The sequence below is a fragment of the Anabrus simplex genome, chromosome X, assembly GCF_040414725.1.
Source record: "Anabrus simplex isolate iqAnaSimp1 chromosome X, ASM4041472v1, whole genome shotgun sequence".
Taxonomy (NCBI): Eukaryota; Metazoa; Arthropoda; class Insecta; order Orthoptera; family Tettigoniidae; genus Anabrus; species Anabrus simplex.
In genome coordinates this window covers 198,972,248-198,995,563 of record NC_090279.1, presented here as the reverse complement: position 1 = coordinate 198,995,563, position 23,316 = coordinate 198,972,248, and the positions used below count along the sequence as shown (strand labels likewise).

The following is a 23,316-nucleotide window of genomic DNA, read 5'->3' as shown; positions in this document are numbered from 1 at the left end:
TGTTGCAATGTCATACAGGAAAGAAGTCATACTGTTGCAATGTCATAGAGGAAAGAAGCTATACTGTTGCAATGTCATAGAGGAAAGAAGTCATACTGTTGTAATGTCATGTTTCCCTACTCGCAGTGCGATGTAACTTTTACGGGATGAGATACCCTTACACGGCATTTACAAATCAAACATGGAGAAGCGTCTACTACGTTCACCTGCGAGCAGTGTGAGGTAACGTTTGCAAGGCGTGATAACTTCATGCGCCATATGAAATCAAAACACCCTCTATCGTTAACTTCATGCGCCATATAAAATCAAAACACCCTCTATCGTTACAGAGACCTCAGCAACAAGAGAAGTAGAAAGTACAAAGAATTAAAGAAGATTTAGGGTTTTACTAAGGATGTATGTGTATGTAGAGGAAAGAAGTCATACTGTTGTAATGTCATGTTTCCCTACTCGCAGTGCGATGTAACTTTTACGGGATGAGATACCCTTACACGGCATTTACAAATCAAACATGGAGAAGCGTCTACTACGTTCACCTGCGAGCAGTGTGAGGTAACGTTTGCAAGGCGTGATAACTTCATGCGCCATATGAAATCAAAACACCCTCTATCGTTAACTTCATGCGCCATATGAAATCAAAACACCCTCTATCGTTACAGAGACCTCAGCAACAAGAGAAGTAGAAAGTACAAATAATTAAAGAAGATTTAGGGTTTTACTAAGGATGTATGTGTATGTATATTAATAAGGTAGCACTTAAGAATAAAGACTGTTAATAGCTTGTTATTTTAAAGCTGTACAATCGTAAAAGCCCTAAAGAAAGCTCTAAACTTGAGTGCACTGACGAGGACGTTAGCAAAAGATTATACTAATGGAATATCTATCTGTTAATGCTACACTTCAAGCTGTAGAGTGTTTCATAACTAATATCGAAAACAACGCTTGCAGGAAGAAATTCTAACACTATAATACTTTAAAGCTGCTTTTTCTAGTTTTAACCTTGCAACTCGAGAGAAGGATATTAAGTAACACCCTTATCAAACGTTATCTGCAAGAGCGCTTTTACTTTGTCAGGTATAGAACATTCATCTCTCCCTACGTCATGTTAAATCAAAAAATTATCAGGTATCTACAATGTTATTCTGCGAGCTGTGTAGTGTAAAATTCGAAAGATAATATTTTAAAGCTGCTGTAATAGAACAACATTTTAACTAAAGAGTGTAAGTTAGCTAAAGTTGTTGCATTTTATCAACGGTAGGGGTATAGATGTATGTTTGTATTAAAATTCTATATGCATATAGCTAATATGTAGAAATACCTCGAAGTGCTTAGTATAATTCACGCATTAAGAGCTTTGTAAGGTGTAACAGGTGTGGTTTCTTAATATATTATACATCAACAAAACTAATAACACAAGATTCGTTCTCTATTCCGCGATATATAATGCTAATAGAACGTTGATTTAGTTCCCCTATTTCTAAATCAGTTAGCATACTAAATCTATTAGTTAAAAACTTGAAAGTCTTTGTAGACGTATAACATCTTCTCTCTAAATTTCGTTTTAAATCTTCGTAGAGAAATCACTTTAAATTGCTCATTTAGCAGTAGACTTGTCAGCGGCTTGGTAGTTGTAGTTGAAAGATGACCTATGTGGTTAATCATCTCTATAGTTTTTCTACAAAAAAGCGGAATACTATTTTTTAGATTTTCGAATAAATGTCGATGTTAACTCTTGATATACCTAGAAAAGAACAAAAATATATGAATGTAGCGTTAGCACTTGCATCGCACATAATGATGATCGGATATGAAAGGGTTACAAAAGTTAGTTAGTTAGTTTGTTAACAGCTAGCCTAGCTATCTTTTACAAACATGCAACTCGAAGAACCTCGTCTATAGCGTGAGGATTGAAGAGAACAACTATTTATCAATAGACTAAAGTTACGATGTTCGGAAGAAACCAATTTTCAGCCAGTTGAGGTCAGATATAGCTACGTGTGCGTGTTTGAAATTATACCACGTCTATAGTATGTAGATTAAAGAGAACAACTATTTATCAATAGCTCAAAGTTACGATGTTCGGAAGAAACCAATTTTCAGCCAGTTGAGGACGGACATAGCTATGTGTGCGTGTTTGAAATTATACCACGTCTATAGCGCGAGGATTAAAGAAAACAACTATTTATCAATTGCTTAAAGTTACGATGTTCGGAAGAAACCAAGTTTAAGCCTGTTGAGGATGGACATAGCTATGTACGCACCTCGTCTATAGTATGTAGATTAAAGAGAACAACTATTTATCAATAGACTAAAGTTACGATGTTCGGAAGAAACCAATTTTCAACCCGTTGAGGGCAGATATAGCTATGTGTGCGTGTTTGAAATTATACCACGTCTATAGTATGTTGATTAAAGAGAACAACTATTTATGATTAGCTTAAAGTTACGATGTTCGGAAGAAACCAATTTTCAGCCAGTTGAGGTCAGATATAGCTATGCGTGCGTGTTTGAAATTATAAGATTAACCTCTTCTATGACATGCAGATTAAAGAAAATAACTATCTGTCAATAGACTAAAGTTACGATGTTCGGAAGAAACCAAGTTTCAACCCGTTGAGGTCAGACATAGCTATGTGTGCGTGTTTGAAATTATACCACGTCTATAGCGTGAGGATTAAAGAGAACAACTATTTATGATTAGCTTAAAGTTACGATGTTCGGAAGAAACCAAGTTTAAGCCTGTTGAGGACGGACATAGCTATGTACGCACCTCGTCTATAGTATGTAGATTAAAGAGAACAACTATTTATCAATAGACTAAAGTTACGATGTTTTAGAAGAAACCAAGTTTCAACGAATAGAGGTCAGACATACCTTAAAATCTTCGCGCTGCAAACTGTTACTCTGATGTATAAAATGCATGCGTTCAAGCCTGAAACTCGAATGATAATATTCTGGTCGTACCTAAAAAAAGAAGAAACATATATGAATGTAGTGTAGGGTGCATCATCTAACCTAATTATCTTTAAACTCAAAGTTCGAAAACATACCTTTTTAAAAAATGCACGTGCTGCAGACTGTTACTCGGATGAATAAAATTGTTGCGTACTTTCGAACGGTACCTAAAAAAAAAAGAACAAACATATATGAATGTAGATGTCTAGCGTAGAAGTTGCTTTGCAGAAACCAAGTTTCAGCCTGTTGAGGGCGGACATAGCTATGCACGCACCTCGCGTGAGGATTAAAGAGAACAACTATTTATCAATAGACTAAAGTTACGATGTTTTAGAAGAAACCAAGTTTCAACGAATAGAGGTCAGACATACCTTAAAATCTTCGCGCTGCAAACTGTTACTCTGATGTATAAAATGCATGCGTTCAAGCCTGAAACTCGAATGATAATATTCTGGTCGTACCTAAAAAAAAGAAGAAACATATATGAATGTAGTGTAGGGTGCATCATCTAACCTAATTATCTTTACAACTCAAAGTTCGAAAACATACCTTTTTAAAAAATGCACGTGCTGCAGACTGTTACTCGGATGAATAAAATTGTTGCGTACTTTCGAACGGTACCTAAAAAAAAAAAAGAACAAACATATATGAATGTAGATGTCTAGCGTAGAAGTTGCTTTGCAGAAACCAAGTTTCAGCCTGTTGAGGGCGGACATAGCTATGCACGCACCTCGCGTGAGGATTAAAGAGAACAACTATTTATCAATAGACTAAAGTTACGATGTTTTAGAAGAAACCAAGTTTCAACGAATAGAGGTCAGACATACCTTAAAATCTTCGCGCTGCAAACTGTTACTCTGATGTATAAAATGCATGCGTTCAAGCCTGAAACTCGAATGATAATATTCTGGTCGTACCTAAAAAAAAAGAAGAAACATATATGAATGTAGTGTAGGGTGCATCATCTAACCTAATTATCTTTACAACTCAAAGTTCGAAAACATACCTTTTTAAAAAATGCACGTGCTGCAGACTGTTACTCGGATGAATAAAATTGTTGCGTACTTTCGAACGGTACCTAAAAAAAAAAGAACAAACATATATGAATGTAGATGTCTAGCGTAGAAGTTGCTTTACAAATAAAAAAAGGTAATTAACAGTTCTACCTTACCTTAAGCTGAAGAATAATATTCACTGCAGACGGGAGATGTGTGTGTGTACGTAATAAACGCATACAGAGAACTGTGAGGAGCACTTCGCGCAGACTGCGGTGAGTAAATATGCTCCTTATCACCAAGCGGATGTGATAATCGCTGACAAACTGCGGGTACAGTCGGAACGAATGCAACAAGAGCACTCCTGTAGTCCCGCAGGCTGACGTATTTAAGCCGGAATCGAACCTCCTGTTGACGCCGAGGTGTCAGAATTTAAGAGTTCGAGCCTTGGAAAGGTAGCGTGTGATCCTCGACTTCTCGAGGGTACATCCGCGGTATTCCTTACCTGTAGGTATTGAGCTAAAGCTAGATCATGTAATGACGATCGCGCAGGTCCCTCGCCTAACATTTACGGCTTCCAGTTCGAACCCGCTATCTTCCGAAGTAGCGAGAATGATTGAAGAGTGTTGAGGGTGATTCATTCGTCGGATGGAGGCGTTAAGCTATGCGCAGGCTTCTTCTAGTCGGGGTACGCGATTCAAATCCTAGCAACTTATACCGTTGGGAAGGGCATCCGGCTAGATCATGCAATGACGATCGCGCAGGTCCCTCGCCTAACATTTACGGCTTCCAGTTCGAACCCGCTATCTTCCGAAGTAGCGAGAATGATTGAAGAGTGTTGAGGGTGATTCATTCGTCGGATGGAGGCGTTAAGCTACAGTATGTGCAGGCTTCTTCTAGTCGGGGTACGCGATTCAAATCCTGGCAGCTTATACTATCGGGAAGGGCATCTAGCTAGATCATGTTATGACGATCGCACAGGTCCCTCGCCTAACATTTACGGCTTCCAGTTCGAACCCGCTATCTTCCGAAGTAGCGAGAATGATTGAAGAGTGTTTGAGGGTGATTCATTTGTCGGATGGAGGCGTTAAGCTGGCTTCTCCGGTAGGAGTAGGCTATGTTGTAATGTTCGGAAGAAACCAAGTTTCAGCCTACTGAGGTCGGACATTGTCGTGAGTTTTACTAAGCTAAGTCTACATCTACCGTACCCCCTACCTGCTAGCAATAACACGAAACGCTGAAGTACCGAAATATACAAGTTCTACAAGCTGACGTACTTGTACAATGATTGAACTGGGGAGGGGAGCTCAACTCGAGAAGCTGCTAATAATTTAATGCGGACTGTACACGTGTAGTGGACTCTGTACCCTGCTGAGGCAAACGCATTCCAGCGAGGAGCTAGCGAGCCGGATGCAGCTTGCGTGCGCGTGTGTGTGTAGGCACGCTATCCCAGAATATTTTTTCCTCGTTCTAGAGCCTGTTACATTCCTGATGTAACAAGACTAGGATTTATTTTTTAGACTACACTTAGCTAGAAATAGCTACATGAAATATCGCAAGAATTTGTTGAGTTGCCCTTCCTGATGCAAACTACGAAGCTACGTATTAGGCGGAAAAATTTTGTCCGTTTTGCTCTACGATGCATCGTTTTCGAGATATTTAACATTTTGCATTTAAGCCTCTAAATTTAATGAATCGAACCTGCACGGTACGTTATACTCTCTACCATAGCTAGACCTGATCATGTTACGAAGACTCGCTTCAATACAAGCTAAAACAGAGCAAATGCCAAAGGGCCTAAGTAGGAACCGAACCGTTGATCCTATCATTAGACTATGATTTTCTTGTTCTTTATACTGCGAACCTAGGTATTAGGCAGAAAAATGTTGTCCGTTTTGCTCTACGGTGCACCGTTTTCGATATATTTAACATTTTGCATTTAAGCCCTAAATTTAATGAATCGAACTATCACGACACGTTAGCCTCTAAGCTAAGAGTAGCAACTATCTTGCGCAAGCACCCTTAAAGCGTCTCATAAGGAGTTATGTATAGCCGCCATCTTGTGTCCGCTATTTTGCGCAAGCATCCTTAGGGCGTCTCTAGTCATGGATCCTTAAGCCGTCCCATAAGAGCAGTCGCTATCTTGCGCAAGCATCCCTCATAAGGAGCCATGTATAACCGCCATCTTGCGCAAGCATCCCAAGGGCGTCTCATAAGAACCTGTGTATAGCAGCCATCTTGCGTAAGCACCCTTAAGGAGTCATGTATAGCTACCATCTTATGCAATTAGCGTCGAGAGAGGGCTGCTGTAGAATTTTTCTTTTTAAATTATCCGCCACCACATTTCAAAGGTAACTAGCTAAAGATGGCAGCACGGTGCTCTGTTGATTAAAGATGGCTGCTTGTCAAAAAGATTTTTTCAAGTTATCCGCCACCACATAGAGTGCAGCACTGAGGTTTGCGATGCAATATAGCGGGTGACAGCTTGTTAAAGGTAAGTAGCTAAAGAGGGCAGCACTAAGGTTAGTAATGCAAGATGGTGGATGACAGCTGTGACGTAAAATATTACCCGCAAGATAGCACCACGATGCCCTTTTCATTAAAGATGGCAGATAGAATTTTTCAAATTAACCGCCTCAAAGGTAAGTAGCTAAAGAGGGCAGCACTGTTCTCTCTGGATTAAAGATGGCAGCTTGTCGAAAATAATTTTTCAAATTAACCGCCTCAAAGGTATGTAGCTAAAGAGGGCAGCACTGTTCTCTCTGGATTAAAGATGGCTGCTTGTCGAAAAGAATTTTTTCAAATTATCCGCCACTACAAAGAGGGCAGCACGGTGCTCTCTTGATTAAAGATGATAGATGACAGCTGAAGAGCGAGTAGAATTTGTTTCCAAATAAGAGCACGTAGAATTTGCCGCCACCACATAGAGTGCAGCACTGTTCTCTCTGGATTAAAGATGGCGGATGACAGCTGTCAAAAAAGCACGTGAGTATGTTTTCAAACAAGAGCACGTAGAATTTGCCGCCACTACATAGAGGGCAGCACTGTTCTCTCTGGATTAAAGATGGCGGATGACAGCTGTCAAAAAAGCACGTGAGTATGTTTTCAAACAAGAGCACGTGGAATTTGCCGCCACCACATAGAGGGCAGCACTGTTCTCTCTGGATTAAAGATGGCGGATGACAGCTGTCAAAAAAGCACGTGAGTATGTTTTCAAACAAGAGCACGTGGAATTTGCCACCACCACATAGAGGGCAGCACTGTTCTCTCTGGATTAAAGATGGCGGATGACAGCTAACGAAATTGCCCGCAGCACAGTGCTCTATTGATTAAAGATGGCGGATGACAGCTGTCAAAAAAAAGCACGTGGCTTTGTTTCCCAACAAGAGCACATAGAATTTTTCAAATTGCCGCCACCACATTTCAAAGGTATCTAGCTAAAGAGTACAGCACTGTGCTCTGTTGATTAAAGATGGTGGATGGTAGCTGTCAAAAAAGCACGTGAGTTTGTTTCCAAACAAGAGCACGTGGAATTTGCCGCCACCACATAGAGGGCAGCACGGTGCTCAAAGATGGCTGCTGTCACGTGGAATTGTCTGCTACCACAGGTATCTAGCTAAAGAGGGCAGCACTGAGGTTTGCGATGCAATATGGCTGCTGTCAAAAAGCATTTTTCAAATTATCCGCCTCAAAGGTAAGTAGCTAAAGAGGGCAGCACTGTGCTCAAAGATGGCGGATGACAGCTGCACGTGGCTTTGTTTACCTCGCGCTAGTTAGGTTAAGTTGGTAGCACTAAGGTTTAGAGCCGTCAAGATGGCAGCACTGCCGATGACAGGTGACGAAAGAGGGCAGCACGGTGCTCAAAGATGGCGGATGGCAGCTGACAAAAAGCATGTGGCTGTCAAAAAGCACGTGGCTTTGTTTACCTCTCGCTAGTTAGGTTAAGTTGGTACCACTAAGGTTTATTCCCGTCAAGATGGCAGTACTGAGGTTTGCGATGCGGTGTTGTCTGTCAAAAAGCATGTGGCTTTGTTTACAAATCTGTCAAAAGCACGTGGCTGTCAAAAACACGTGGCTTTGTTTACCTCATGCTAGTGAGGTTAAGTTGGCACTACTGAGGTTTAGGTCCGTCAAGATGGCAGTACTGAGGTTAGCGATGCGTTGTTGTCTGTCAAAAAGCACGTGGCTTTGTTTACAAATCTGTCAAAAGCACGTGGCTGTCAAAAAACACGTGGGTTTGTTTACCTCATGCTAGTTAGGTTAAGTTGGCACTAGTGAGGTTTAGGCCCGTCAAGATGGCAGTACTGAGGTTAGCGATGCGTTGTTGTCGATGACAGCTGTCAAAAAGCACGTGGCTTTGTTTACAAATTCAAATCTCCCGCCAAAATTCAAATTTCCCGCCAAAATTCAAATTTCCCGCGGGAGGAGGAGGCCTCTCCCGAGAGCCGGAGGAGGAGGAGGCCGCAGAACCATCCAATTATACTACTGATTTCTTGTTTCTAGTTTGACTGGGATATTATCGTCGGGATATTTGAGGTTGTCCAAAATGTCTAAACATGAAGTCGTTTGTCCGGCTCCATGGCTAAATGGTTAGCGCGCTGGCCTTTGGTCGCAGGGGTCCCGGGTTCGATTCCCGGCAGGGTCGGGAATCTTAACTTTAATTGGTTAATTTCGCTGACACGGGGGCTGGGTGTATGTGTCGTCTTCATCATCATTATTCATCCTCATCACGACGCGCAGATCACCTACGGGCCTCAAATCAAAAGATCTGCATCTGGCGAGCCGAACTTGTCCTCGGGCACTCCCGGCACTAAAAGCCATACGCCATTTCATGAAGACGTTTGTTTTGTAATTGTCCATCGCAGTTCTTATCACTAGAAATCCACTATCCTCCACGGCTTTAATCACCTTCTGAAAAAAATCCGCAGCCTGTTTCCAGTCATTCGACCGGGTCAGGAATGGGTAGACAATTCTTTACTCCCTGGGATGGAATTAATGAAGCCCAGAGTCCCAGAGTAAGAACTATGCCCTTTTACCTATCTTCACAAGAGGACACGATTAGAGTTACTAAACTTCAGAGGCAGAACAGCACAACTGAAGGAAGGTAAGTGTGATTTTAATGCCTTATCTTACTAAATCTGGAGAATTTATAGTTTTCAAATCCAGATCTGATGATTTCTGGTATTTTTCAAATGCATATCTAGTGATAATGTGTATCTAAGGGTTGGCAACCCTGACGGCGGTGCCTTATGGTCTACTGTATTTGTCGTTGCCTACGGTTTTTGTTATGGTCCCACAATACGCACGGATGAAGTGTGTCGTTTGGTACTGTGGTGTTGAGTTAAATTAAGTCAAGTTTCAAAGCGAATTAAAATGAATAAATGCTGTGTAGCATATAGTTCTACAGAGCGTCAAAGAATGTGGAGAGAAACTCATTTTTACAGATAGTAAAATTTGTGTGATTAATTATTATTAAAGGTAGTCTGTGGCCTATTACGGTATATTGTATTGATACCGGGTCTGATCCTGAAATTTGACTGTTTCATACAGGTTTCCATTTTTTCCACCAGAAGTATTAAATAAATTGGTGCGAGCTATTCGTCGTGAACATTGGTCTACAACGGCATATGCTACTATATGCGGAGTGATGTTACAACATTTTGCTCTAGGAGGAATACACAGTTCTGTAAAAACACACGAGGCCATCGAAAATCTGCAGGAAAATAGGCAAACCCAAGATGATCCTGTCCCACAGTCCCCAACTGAAGTGAGGTTAAGAAAGAAAATAGTTGAAATGGCCCTACTTCGCAATACAACAAGAACATTTCAAATTTGCAGGAGGAACTTAATAAGGAAGGCTACGTGGAGATTGAATCGGAAATTATTTTAGAATGAATGAAGTTATATATATATATTTGATTATATAATCGCACAGAATTACAAATATCCTTCATATTTGAAGTGCGAAACTATGTCAAAGGTACCGGTACGGTACATGTCTCTCCCTACACCTTGCTACATGATATCTGTAGCACCAATCTCCGCATAATTTGCATTTACACTACCTGGTAAGTACAGTAGTACCTCACTGTGCTGCTAATCCGAGATGAAAACCATGCACTGCAAATCTGGTCATCATATGTCTTAGCCCTAAATTTGGTCCTTTCCTGTCTTCTAGTATCAATGTGTCAGTTGCAAAGAAAGCATCTCATATTTCTGTTCTTTTATTGTTCATTTCTTTCATTATATCCAAATACCTCGGGGTAGCTGGGAGTAGTAAGCTTGACCTCAGCTCCTCAACATAAAATTTTTCTCTCGCCGACACATATACCAAGGTTCTTAAACACTACGACCAAGTGAGACGGTGTAGGTGTTGAGGTTATGATTACGTACACATAACCTTTCTGAGATCCAAAGTATGATGTCTGCTGTAGCTATTGTGTATAAAATCTATATGTAATTTTCATTTAAGATGCTCCTTATGAGATTGCATAGATGTTGATGATGTCCTATGCGACTCTAATTTTTCTATAATATTATTCCTGTTAATGGTATCAAAGGCTTTGGAGAAATCCACAAAAATAGCATGCAGCACGACACGGGAACAGTGTTTTGCCACAGTGGATGCTTCCATTCCATGCTCTGACGTTTGCTGTCTGGTTCGAAGTGGTGAACCCATGTTTCATCTCCAGTGATGTCCGACTCGTTGGCTGAATGGTCAGCGTACTGGCCTTCGGATCAGAGGGTCCCGGGTTCGATTCCCGGCCGGATCGGGAATTTTAACCTTCATTGGTTAATTCCAATGGCCTGGGGACTGGATGTTTGTGCTGTCCCGAACATCCCTGCAACTCGCACACCACACATAACACTATCCACCACCACAATAACACTCAGTTACCTACACATGGCAGATGCCGCCCACACTCATCGGAGGGTCTGCCTTACAAGGGCTGCACTCGGCTAGAAATAGAAATAGCCACATGAAATTATTATTATTATTATCTCTAGTGATGATCCGTTTCAGAAACGTTTCACCTTCGTTAGCATGGTGGTCCAGTAACTGCTGACACATTCTCACACGATTGTGCTTCTGCTCTTCATTGAGTTGTTTTGGAACCCATCTCGAACAGACTTTGTGAAAGTTAAGCCTTTTATGTATGATTTCATATGCAGAACCATGGCTAACGTGCATATGGTGTGCCACTTCATCAACAGTCGCTCATCTGTTATTCAGGATCATATCACGCACTTGTGCAATATTGGCATCAGTTACAGCTGCAGTTGGACACCTGGATCTTTCCTCATCCTTCACGCTCGTGTGACCCTTTTGAATTGTTCATTCCACTGGTAAACTTTTCGCTGTGGCAAAACATTGTCCCCGTTTTGTGCTGAAAGTCTTCTATGAATTTCAGCTTGTGGTACATCCTCAGACCACAAAAGCACGGATTATGAAACGCTGTTCTTCCTTGGTGAAAACAGAGAGTGGCGCAGCCATTTTTACATTGCAAAAACACAAGCTGTACTGATCTGATAACGCTGAAACCTACCACAGACGTAGACAACGATGTCGTCTAGCGACTGGTGAGGCACAGAACGCCATAGAGCCCACCTAAGGACAATTAGGGCAAAATTGCAGATACTTATTGACTTGCGTACGTATATAAACGATACTTTTTATTCCCCTCGAGTGTGTAAGTACGAACATCTATACGTGTGAGGTTCTTCAGTCTGCCGAAACAAATTCAGGATAAAATAAATTTTAGAAAATAAATGGAAAAGAGCTTTAGAACAGATAGTACATGCTAGGATACAGCAAGGCTGAAATATTGTCAGTAGCAAATATACGATATGGCATCTCACAGGTATCCTTCATCTCGCATGTTTGCATTATGCGGCGATTTCTTTTCGTGACTTGCAGATAGGTGTAAACTGGCTACAGTAATTTAGATAATATTGTTTTCATAAATCCAGAAGAATTCGCAAAACAGGCGCTGGTTTCTGTATTTGTACTTATCATACATACATACATACATTATCATTATAGACTGTTATGCTTTTCAGCGTTACTAAATGTTGCCACAATCCTCTATTTGCAACTAATGCTGTGCCATCATTTAGTTCTATACCTCTTATCTTTAAATCGTTAGAAACCGAGTCTAACCATCGTCGTCTTGGTCTACCTCTACATAACAGAGTCCATTATTCTCCTAGGTAACCTATCCTCCTCCATTCGCCTCACGTGACCCCACCACCGAAGCCGATATATGCGTACAGATTCATCCATCGAGTTCATTCCTAAATTAGCCTTTATCTCATCATTCCGAGTACCCTCCAGCCATTGTTCCCACCTGTTTGTACCAGCAATCATTCTCGCTACTTTCATGTCTGTTACTTCTAACTTATGAATAAGATATCCTGAGTCCACCCAGCTTTCGCTCCCATAAAGCAAAGTTGGTCTGAAAACAGACTGATGTAAAGATAGTTTCGTCTGGGAGCTGACTTCCTTCTTACAGAATACTGTTGATCGCAACTGCGCGCTCTCTGCATTAGCTTTACTACACTTTGATTCAATCTCACTTACTGTATTACCATCCTGGGAGAACACACAACCGAAATACTTGAAATTTTCTACCTGTTCTGGCTTTGTATCACCAATCTGACATTCATTTCTCTTGAATTTCTTACCTACTGACATCAATTTAGTCTTTGAAAGGTTAATTTTCATATCATACTCATTGCACCTATTTTCAAGTTCCAAGATATTAGACTGCAGGCTTTTGGCACAATCTGCCATTAAGACCAAGTCGTCAGCATAGGCCAGCCTGCTTACTACATTTCCACCTAACTGAATCCCTCCCTGCCATTTTTATACCTTTCAGCAGATGATCCATGTAAACTACGAACAGCAAAGGTGAACGATTACAGCCTTGTCTAACCTCTGTAAGTACCCTGGACAAAGAACTCATTCTACCATCAATTCTCACTGAAGCCTAATTATCAACATATATGCCTTTGATTTATTTTAATAATCTACCTTTAATTCCATAGTCCCCCAGTATAGCAAACATCTTTTCCCTCGGTACCCTGTCATATGCTTTCTCTAGATCTACGAAACATAAACACAACTGCCTATTCCAATCGTAGCATTTTTCAATTACCTGCCGCATACTGAAAATCTGATCCTGACAGCCCCTCTGTGGTCTGAAACCACACTGGTTTTCATCCAGCTTCCTCTCAACGACTGATCGCACCCTCCCTTCCAAGATGCCAGTGAATACTTTGCCTGGTATACTAATCAATGAGATATCTCGATAGTTGTTGCAATCCTTCCTGTTCCCTTGCTTATAGATAGGTGCAATTACTGCTTTTGTCCAATCTGAAGGTACCTTACCAACACTCCACGCTAATTTTACTACTCTATGAAGCCATTTCATCCCTGCCTTCCCACTATACTTCACCATTTCAGGTCTAATTTCATCTATTCCTGTTTATGACAATGGAGTTTATTTACCATCCTTTCCACTTCATCAAGCTTAATTTTACCAACATCATTTTCCTTCTCCCCATGAGTTTGGCTGTTCGCAACACCACCAGGAAGATTTCCTTTTACATTCAGAAGATGTTCAAAATATTCCCCTCCACCTTTGCAGTGATTCCCTGGGATCTATTATGAGTTCACCTGAAATTACTCAAAGCACTGTTCATTTCCTTTTTCCCTCCCTTCCTAAGATTCTTTATTACTGTCCAGAACGGTTTCCCTGCTGCTTGACCCAGCCTTTCCAGATTATTACCAAAATCTACCCAAGACTTCTTTTTGGATTCAACAACTATTTGTTTGGCTCTGTTTCTTTCCCCTGCATACCATTCCCTGTTCGGAGCCATTTCTGATAAGCCTTCTTTTTACGTTTACAGGCTGCTCTCACTTCATCATTCCACCAAGATGTTTGCCTTTTCCCCTCTTTACACACAGTTGTTCTTAGGCATTTCCTTGCTGTTTCTACTACAGCATCCCTGTATGCCACCCATTGTCTTTCTATATCTTGAACCTGGTTACTGTCTACTGTTCGAAACTTCTCACTGATAATATCCATGTACTTCTGTGTAATTTCTTTGTCCTGGAGATTTTCTACCCTTATTCGTTTGCAGACAGATTTCACTTTCTCTACCCTAGGCCTGGAGACACTTAGTTCACTGCAGATCAGATAGTGGTCTGTATCATTGAAAAATCCCCGGAAAACTTGTACTTTCCTAACAGATTTCCTAGTATCCAGTATTCGGGAGATAGTAGGTTCGAACCCCACTGTCGGCAGCCCTGAAGATGGTTTTCCGTGGTTTCCCATTTTCACACCAGGCAAATGCTGGGGCTGTACCTTAATTAAGGCCACGGCCGCTTCCTTCCCAGTCCTAGCCCTTTCCTGTCCCATCGTCGCCATAAGACATATCTGTGTCGGTGCAACGTAAAGCCAGTAGCGAAAAAAAGCGAAACAGATTTCCTGAATTCGAAGTCGATTAAGATATAGTCTATTATGGATCTGGTACCCCTAGCCTCCCATGTGTAGCAGTCAATTTGTCCACATGCTTGAAGAATGTATTCGTAACTGCTAAACCCATATTAGCACATAAGTCCAGCAAACGCTTCCCATTCCCATTAGCTTCCATATCTTCACCACATTTACCAATCACCCTTTCGTATCCTTCAGTTCTATTCCCAAGTCTTGCATTGAAATCGCCCATTAGCACTATTCTATCCTTGCTGTTGACCCTGACCACAATGTCACTCAATGCTTCATAAAACTTGTCAACTTCATCCTCATCTGCACCCTCACATGGTGAATACACGGAGACAATTCTCGTCCTAATTCCTCCAACTGACAAATCTACCCACATCATTCGCTCATTTACATGCCTAACGGAAACTATGTACTGTGCAATGGTATTCCTGATAAAGACCCCTACCCCAGACTCTGCCCTTCCCTTTCTAACACCCGTTAAATACACTTTATAATCTCCTATCTCTTCCTCGTTATCTTCCCTTATCCGAATATCACTTACTCCTAGCTCTTTACTTCCACAACCATTTCTAACTCTTTTTCTTTCCAACCTCCTTCTTAGTCTCTATATTGCTTCACAGTTCAGTTCCAAACCTCTCCTCATTGCTCATTTATGCTGTTGATGCTGATTAGTCCATTGCATGGGGACACTTAAGCCTTGAAGATATTAGTGTTGTTCGACAGTATTTCACTATGCGTGGAAATGTTTTCCCCATCTCACCGTCTCCTTACAGCAAAGAGCTTGAATGTTTTTAGCATTTGCAATCAATTAAATTAAATTAAGGTTTTCGTTTGAGAACTTTATTTTTGAATAGTTATATACAGGGTTATTCACCTAACATGTTACATGCAAACCATTAAAGATATCAGCATTCTGTTTTCATATTCGTAAATGGTACGCAGGGTCTTGTAAAATAACGTGCTAGTTAGTCTCATGGGGTGATTAACAACCGAGATATTTACACTAACTCCATATTTTTAAATGGAACGGCACAAATTTATACAGCTGATTTCAAATTTCATCTGCGTAAAAGTTCAAATATGTAAGTATTTTCAAAATTAGGCAATTACTTTTTGAGATATAAATAAGAACAGCATGCACGGTTTTGCATGCCGCATCAGACGGCGTGAAGTCAGGCAAGGACATATTGAGGCGCAAGCTGCTTCCTGGCCTTGCTTCCAGCCACAGAACGGATACCAGGCATGTACTGTAAACATAATGTGATGTACCGTAACATACCCTGGGTGTGCAACGTTATTGTATAACTGGCGAACACACAACGAGGAAGGGAGATTAAAGTTGTATTGTTTTGTTTTGACATGTAATAGGCTGCGCTCAGTTTAGTGTTTTTTCTGACGGATGGGAATGGGAAGGATTTGGAAAGAAGGTTGGCCGTGGCCTATCACAAAGGTACCGTACCTTTCCGGTATTTGCCTGGTGTTGAACATGGGACACCATGAAAATCAATGTCAGGTTGGGCGAGGCAGGACTAGAACCTACGCTCTCCCGAATGCACGCTACTACAGTCGCGCTGGAGCTCTGCGGAGATTAATGCGTGTAAAATAAAACATAAATAATAGTGTTGCTGCCATCTCACTACGATCAGCTCTGAACATTTGCTTTTCTAGAAGGAGCTCTTCCGGTGTTTTGTGTTATGTTTATTTCTCAACTCGTAGAGTAGTATGATCTGTACACTAAAACCAGTGACAGTTATAGCTTTCGTTATGTTCCTTTCAAGGCAAAGTACTTATTTTATTTGTTTTAAACACATCAACCCTTTCTGTCCTGTCATGTGTTCGCCTGTCATACACACTTTGGAAACCCATCACATGTGTACGAGGTGCTTACATGCCTCGTACCCATTCTGTGGCTGAACTCACTCCCAGGAAACTGCTTGCGCCTCAGTATGTCCTTGCCCAACTATCTCAAAAAGTAATTGTCCGATTTTGAAAATACTTACATATTTGAACTTGTACGCAGATGAACTTTTAAATCAGCTGTATAAATTTGTGCCGTTCCATTTAAAAATATGTAGTTAGTATCAATATCTCGGTTGTTAATCACCCAATGAGACTAAGTAGCACGTTATTTTACAAGACCCTGCGTACCATTTACGAATATGAAAACAGAATGCTGATATCTTTAATGGTTTAGAAGTTATTTGCGTGTAACATGTTAGGTGAATAACCCTGTATATAATCCTGGCTCATATAACTGTACATTTTGTAGGAACAACACACGCATTTGACACAAGTGATCCCATCAACAGATCCTCTGTCCACGTCTGATCTCCTACTCCCATCCCACCGGGCGAGTTGGCCGTGCGTGTAGAGGCGCGCGGCTGTGAGCTTGCATCCGGGAGATAGTAGGTTCGAATCCCACTATCGGCAGCCCTGAAGTTGGTTTTCCGTGGTTTCCCATTTTCACACCAGGCGAATGCTGGGGCTGTACCTTAATTAAGGCCACGGCCGCTTCCTTCCAACTCCTAGGCCTTTCCTATCCCATCGTCGCCATAAGACCTATCTGTGTCGGTGCGACGTAAAGCCCGTAGCAAAAAAAAAAAAAAACCTCTCATCCCAGATAATTAAGTCAGAATATATCAACATTAAACTTTTTCCCCATGGTTTTTAGGCAGAATTTATGATTCAAGAATTGCTCACCAAGATTTCCAACGAGTTGAAGTATTCACATGAAATGGATGCGCCTCCTCGTCCTTTGTGCTCAGTAACCATCAAAGGTGAACCAGACGAGATAGATACGGATCTACCATTCAAGACCTCAGTGAAGACTGAGTTAGTAGACTTTGAGGTAAGTGAGAGCTCTTATTGAAGACATCATCCACTATCCAAATATGTATCCACATTACAAATATATTTTAAAATACAAACTACTAAATATTTGTGTGCAATTTATTCATTCTTGTCAAGGGACATACGACAGTGTGTAAACTAACAGAGACCACTTAATGTTAACATTATTCTGGCATATAAAACATTAAGAAAATCTTCTCTTTAAATTATCTTTCTATGTGTTGAGTAATTGATCGGAATGCAATTTGCTTTTCATCGCACCGACACACCTACTGTGTGGAGATTAGAAAAATGCAAGAATGAGGAATGTGGCTGCAGTCACAAACTTCCTGTTCTGCCCAGACAGATTGGCTCTTATCTGTTCAAATCTGCTACACGAAAACATTGACTCACGCTTCGCTTCGCAGTATTCAGCGTCTTGCCTGATCTAATCAGTTACATGAACACTCAGATGAACATGCAAGAATCTTTTCAACATTTGCCTGGTGTGAAAATGGGAAAGCACCATCTTCAGGACTGCCGACAGTGGGATTCGAACCCACTATCTCCCGGATGCAAGCTTACAGCCGCACGCCTCTAACTGCACAGCCAACTCGCCCGGTCATGCAAGAATCTGTCTGAGCTTTTTCACTTATTTAATCCGTATATTGCTTTGCCACAACTGGTATTGCTCGCACGTACCAAATAACAGCATTAATAAGAGCAGGAGTGGCAATATAACTGGCTAAATCTTTTGCAAGAGTTATTTCAGCATGCTACACCGGCCCGTGTCATCCAGCGGCCCCAAGTTCAATTTCCAGCCGGGTCAGGGGTTTTTAATTGTAAATTATTAATATCCCTGGCATGGGGACTGGGTGTTTGTGTCGTCCTTAACCTTCCTTTCATCAAATTCAACACTCTACACTTCCGCAATTACACTTACACGCACGTTCCTATCATATGGTGAAAGTAGTGGCAAAAGACCTACAGAGGTCGATGCCACGAACAAAAATATATATATATATTTTTTAAAGTTATTTAAACTCGGATTATTGCCTTGAAAACTTCCAGTAACAGAGTTGGAGATAAAGTAAAGTAAATCTCAAATTGATAGTGCTATTAGTGCTATTAATTCATGCGTAAGGGAACACATTTTGAGGCGGACGCCACTGCTTCAGGTTTCTAGCGAAGGAGTTACTTTTTTTTTACAATTTTCTTTACATCACACCAACACAGGTAGGTCTTATGGCGACGATGGGATAGGAAGGGCCTGGGAGTGGGAAGGAAGCAGCCGTGGCCTTGATTAAGGTACAGCCCCAGTATTTGTCTGGTGTGAAAATGGGAAACCACAGAAAACCATCTTCAGGACTGCCCAGAGTGGGGTTCGAACCCACTATCTCCCGGATGCAAGCTCACAGCTGCGCGCCCCTAATCGCATGGCCAATTTGCCCAGTTACCAAATGTATGGTGAAACATTCGACAGACGTTTCAAGTTCCAGTATTTTGATTTACGTTGTTTTTTAATTTCACTGATGTCTCAATATCCTCGGCATAACTCTCATCTGTTAAGAAATCAAATGATTTTAATCTCTTTAGCGTCATATTTATCTACCATATTAATGAATTCATATGAATTTTAAAAATCGCTATCGTATATTAGATAGGCCTATATGATATACTTCATAGAAGTGTATATACAGTGTACTTATTTTTAATTTATTCCTGTTAGGTGGTTTAATGATATGAAATGGTATGAAGATGCATTATATAAGTTAATTATTTTTTCTTTTGTGATTTAACATAAGGAATGAAATTCCATAGACATTGTAGCTATACCTATTTTGAAATAACTCTTGATATGTGAATAATAATAATAATAATAATAATAATAATAATAATAATAATAATAATAATAATAATAATAATGACATGCATACTTCTTCATTATAGACTGTTATGACTTTCAGCAGTCAGTCTGCAAACCTCTGTGAATTTGCTAAACACTGCCACAATCCTCTATTTGCAAATAATAATAGTAGTAAATGTCCGGGAAATTTTACCAAATTTGATCTCTTTAATTTTAGTAAAGTGTGATAATTCTTTCTTTTCTCCCAGGATGTGTAAATCAGATTGTGTTGTGGTCACCTTAATCAGGCTTACCTAACCCTCTGAAAACGAGTAAGCGGTTAGGGAACTGCACCTGGGTTATATACTTTTCCACTGACTTGAAATCAACCAGTTACACCTAAGCATTTCATCAATACATACAACAATACATAATATATATACATATCTTATAAACAAGCATACAGTAATAACGAACCTTAATAAATAAACCAAAGACTAGAAAGTTTCCCACAAAAATTTGAACAAAGTTAAAAGTACATGGTTTTTCTTCTTGATACATCTTGCTAGTCCATAATTGGAACATAATTTCTAAATGCTGCACATTTATGCGCAAAAAGTATTCACTACAGAAAACCTAGCTTCTACATGTAACATATCAAATAAATTAATTCTGTATTACACATAATAATGAATGTCGCGGGGTTGTGATATCTCTTTCAGTACACTAGCATAGTTCATAAGTATCACTTTACAATGCATTAAGCCGACAGCATAAAAACTTTAAGAATAATAAAATATGCACTTTCTATCAAGAATCTTCAAAGAAATAAATGCAAATTATTACAGTAGGGAAGTTTAAAGATTATCAGTATAGTGCTCAGTAAAATTCTTTGAAGACTATGTGGAAGTAGGAACGATGAAGTTAATTGAATGAATTGTTTGAGACTGAATAAATACAGTATTGAGGGGGAAAAAAGAAAATGTAGCCTACATGGGGGCACAGTAATGTTAGTATTTTGAACAGGTATGAAAGAATTAAAAACGAGAGTGAGTAACAGGATTCCTGTTACATCGATTTTGTCATCGCTCGCTGCTAGCGCTTGAGCTAGATCAGAATCAGAGGATGAATCACCACTCTCCCCATCATCGTCACTGGATTCCATCTCACCTAAGCATATAAAATAACTGTCTACTGCACCTTCCATAATCCTTTTCTCAGAACTTGTTTCTGAGGTTGATGATGTGTTGGTCAATCCCTCGCAGTCAGTGGGTGTCGCTGATGCGATAGCATTCGTCGTCACTTCCTGCAGCTTCGTTAACGAGATGTCACCTGAAATGTTCTGTTCTTGTACAGTTCTTTTGAATTTGGCCCAGGCCAGTTTGATAGCATTGAATTCACACATGTAAGGAAGCAAGCAAAAAAACCATGTGCCCATGAAATCTCAGTAATTCATCAAACCGTTTTCTTTCTTTTTTTTCAGGATCTTTGAACTTCTGGATCAGTTCAAAAAGCTGAAATTTCTTCAGAAAACTTCACTTTATTCTCTTTTAACCATTTTAACATATCACCATACCGAGAAGGTGCTTTGTTTACTTCGGTACTGTGAAAAGGCGCATTGTCAATTACTATAACGCTTTCAGAGGGAAGATTAAGAAGGAGTTTTTTACTCACCCACTTATGAAAATGTACTCCATTTATTTGGACAGGGTAATCTGTGGCCTTTCCAAACCCACTCTTAGAACCAGCATGGACAAATATAAGCCTATTTGAAGAGCTTCTGTTGGTTGTTATGCCATGAACACTGTCACTCTGCCTACATTTATTAAATGTTATTGTCTACCCAAGATTCGATATAAATGATGTTCCTGTTCTGAGAACAGTAAATTCTCAAGCATCTTAAATAGTTACTTTGCCAGTACACAATATTTGGGCACTCAATCAGTATTTTCCTGTTACTGTCGCATCTCTTCCACTTGAAACCCATATCATGTAACAACTTTCTTAATGTGTGCATCTTCCACAGAAAGTTCATATTCGCTTGAATTGCCTTCAGTGGCGCTGCTGTGGAAACGAATTTCTGCTTTACATAGAAGTCGTTTATGACGTCTCTTATGACTCTTATCTACTTCATCCCACTGAAACTTGTGTTCCTCTGATGTAGGCCTTTTCTTACCTGGAGAACACAGTGAAGACTCACCAGCAGAAAATCCTTCCTTTCAAATTTTTGAGATAGTTTGAACAGATACACCGCTGTAATTAGCAGCCTGCAAGTTACTCTCAGTTACCAAGTACTTGAATTTTCCTTGTCTAGCTTCCTTATCACATTGGTTTCTAGTATTCCTGATTACTTCTCTAGCTTCACTGTGAATTGTCATTTCCTTCTCATGTACGATAGACATTATGCTGTCTTTACAAAACAGTTACACACAGAAATAACAAGAGAAATGAATAGCAACAACAAAAACAATGGATAAATGGCAAACAACTGAGAAAGGAACATGAACAAATGCAGAACAACACAATAGCAATGAACACACACACACAGCTGGATTACAACTGAGCTGCAAGTAGAAGATATTTGATGTCGGCTGGCTAGTAGCGGAGTTGCTACGGTAACCATTGTATCACTGGCTCTGCTGGTGAAAACCCTTTTGCCACACACCTCGCCGGGCATGTGCTTTCTTGTGATCTCCCAACAATAGGTCTTATGGTGACGAGAAGGAAGCAGTCACAACCTTAATTAAGGTACAGCCCCAGCATTTGCCTGGTGTGAAAGTGGGGTTTGAACCCACTATCTCCCAGATGCAAGCTCACAGCGACCTTAACCGCATGGCCAACTCACCTGGTGGGTACTTGTTTATTTTTATCCACTGGTCTCCTTTTCTCCTGGTGTGTTTACCCTGTGTTCCTAGCTTTTTACCGCCTTTATCTGTTGCTACCTGTGTGGTTCGATGGTAGAGTGTCTGCTTCCGGATCGCAAGATTGCACATTAAAACCCGGCAGAGGTAGTTGGAATTTTGGAAGGCAGAAATAAATTAATTTGACACTCCGTTGATATAACCAGAAAAGTTTCCTGCTGGGCTGAGTGCCTCAGAAGGTTGAGGCGCTGGCCTTCTGGCCCCAGCTTGGCAGGTTCGATCCTGGCTCAGTCTGGTGGTATTTGAAGGTGATCGAATTCGTCAGCCTCGTGTTGGTAGATTTACTGGAATGTAAAAGAACTGCGGGACAAAGGTCTGGCACCTTGGTGTTTCCGAAAACTGTAAAAGTAGTCTGTGGGACATAAAACCAATAACATTATTATTAAAAGTTTCCTGAAATTTCTATACATGAGAAAATATGGTGAATTTCTTTTGAATATGAGCTACGAGTATCTGTTTGTAGATGCATGTCCCCGTGAGGCTAGGGCTATAGAATAACACCCATGGCGGCCGCTGCCTGTCATACGAGGTGACAAAAAGGGGCCTCAGGGGCTCTCAACTTGGGAGTGTGTTGGCGACCATGGGGCCCTGAGGTGAGTCCTGGCATTACTTCCACTTACTTGTGCCAGGCCTTTCTCTTTCATCTAACCTTCCTCAGTCAACTCTTGTTCTTTTCTAACCCTGACAGTATTAGAGCACTGAAAGCCCAGGGAGCTTTAATTTTCACGCCCTTTGTGGCCCTTGTCTTTCTTTGGCTGATACCTTCATTTTTCGAAGTGTTGGATTCCTTCCATTCTCTCTCTCTAATTAGTGTTATATAGAGGATGGTTGCCTAGTTGTACTTCCTCTTAAAACAATAATCACCACTACCCCTCATAGATGCACAATTACCGAGCTCGACAGCTGCAGTCGCTTAAGTGCGGCCAGTATCCAGTATTCGGGAGATAGTAGGTTCGAACCCCACTGTCGGCAGCCCTGAAAATGGTTTTCCGTGGTTTCCCATTTTCACACCAGGCAAATGCTGGGGCTGTACCTTAATTAAGGCCACGGCCGCTTCCTTCCCACTCCTAGCCCTTCCCTGTCCCATCGTCGCCATAAGACCTATCTGTGTCGGTGCGAAGTAAAACAACTAGCAAAAAAAATAAAAAATAATGCACAATTCAAATATGTTAAATCATATAAGGATTTATGCAGTGTGATGTTCATGAACAAAGTTATAAATAGCATCCTTAATAATTCTTATTTTCTTTCATTATTAA

At 40.6% G+C, this 23,316-nt stretch overlaps 1 protein-coding gene across 3 annotated transcripts in view; it reads left to right on the top strand.

Annotated features, from left to right (window-relative positions):
* The first annotated feature begins 9,246 nt into the window (after positions 1-9,246).
* LOC136885962 (zinc finger protein 883) overlaps positions 9,247-23,316 on the top strand; it is a 48,514-nt gene continuing 34,444 nt past the window's right edge. For 2 of the 3 annotated variants that reach the window (XM_068230746.1, XM_068230745.1), the window contains exons 1-2: positions 9,247-10,018; positions 17,133-17,309. In XM_068230746.1, coding sequence (XP_068086847.1) covers positions 17,142-17,309 — 168 coding nt within the window. In that variant the 5' untranslated portion in view covers positions 9,247-10,018; positions 17,133-17,141. Of the gene's footprint in view, positions 10,019-17,082; positions 17,310-23,316 lie in introns of those variants that run through there. The other variant, XM_067158666.2, reaches the window with a different exon arrangement.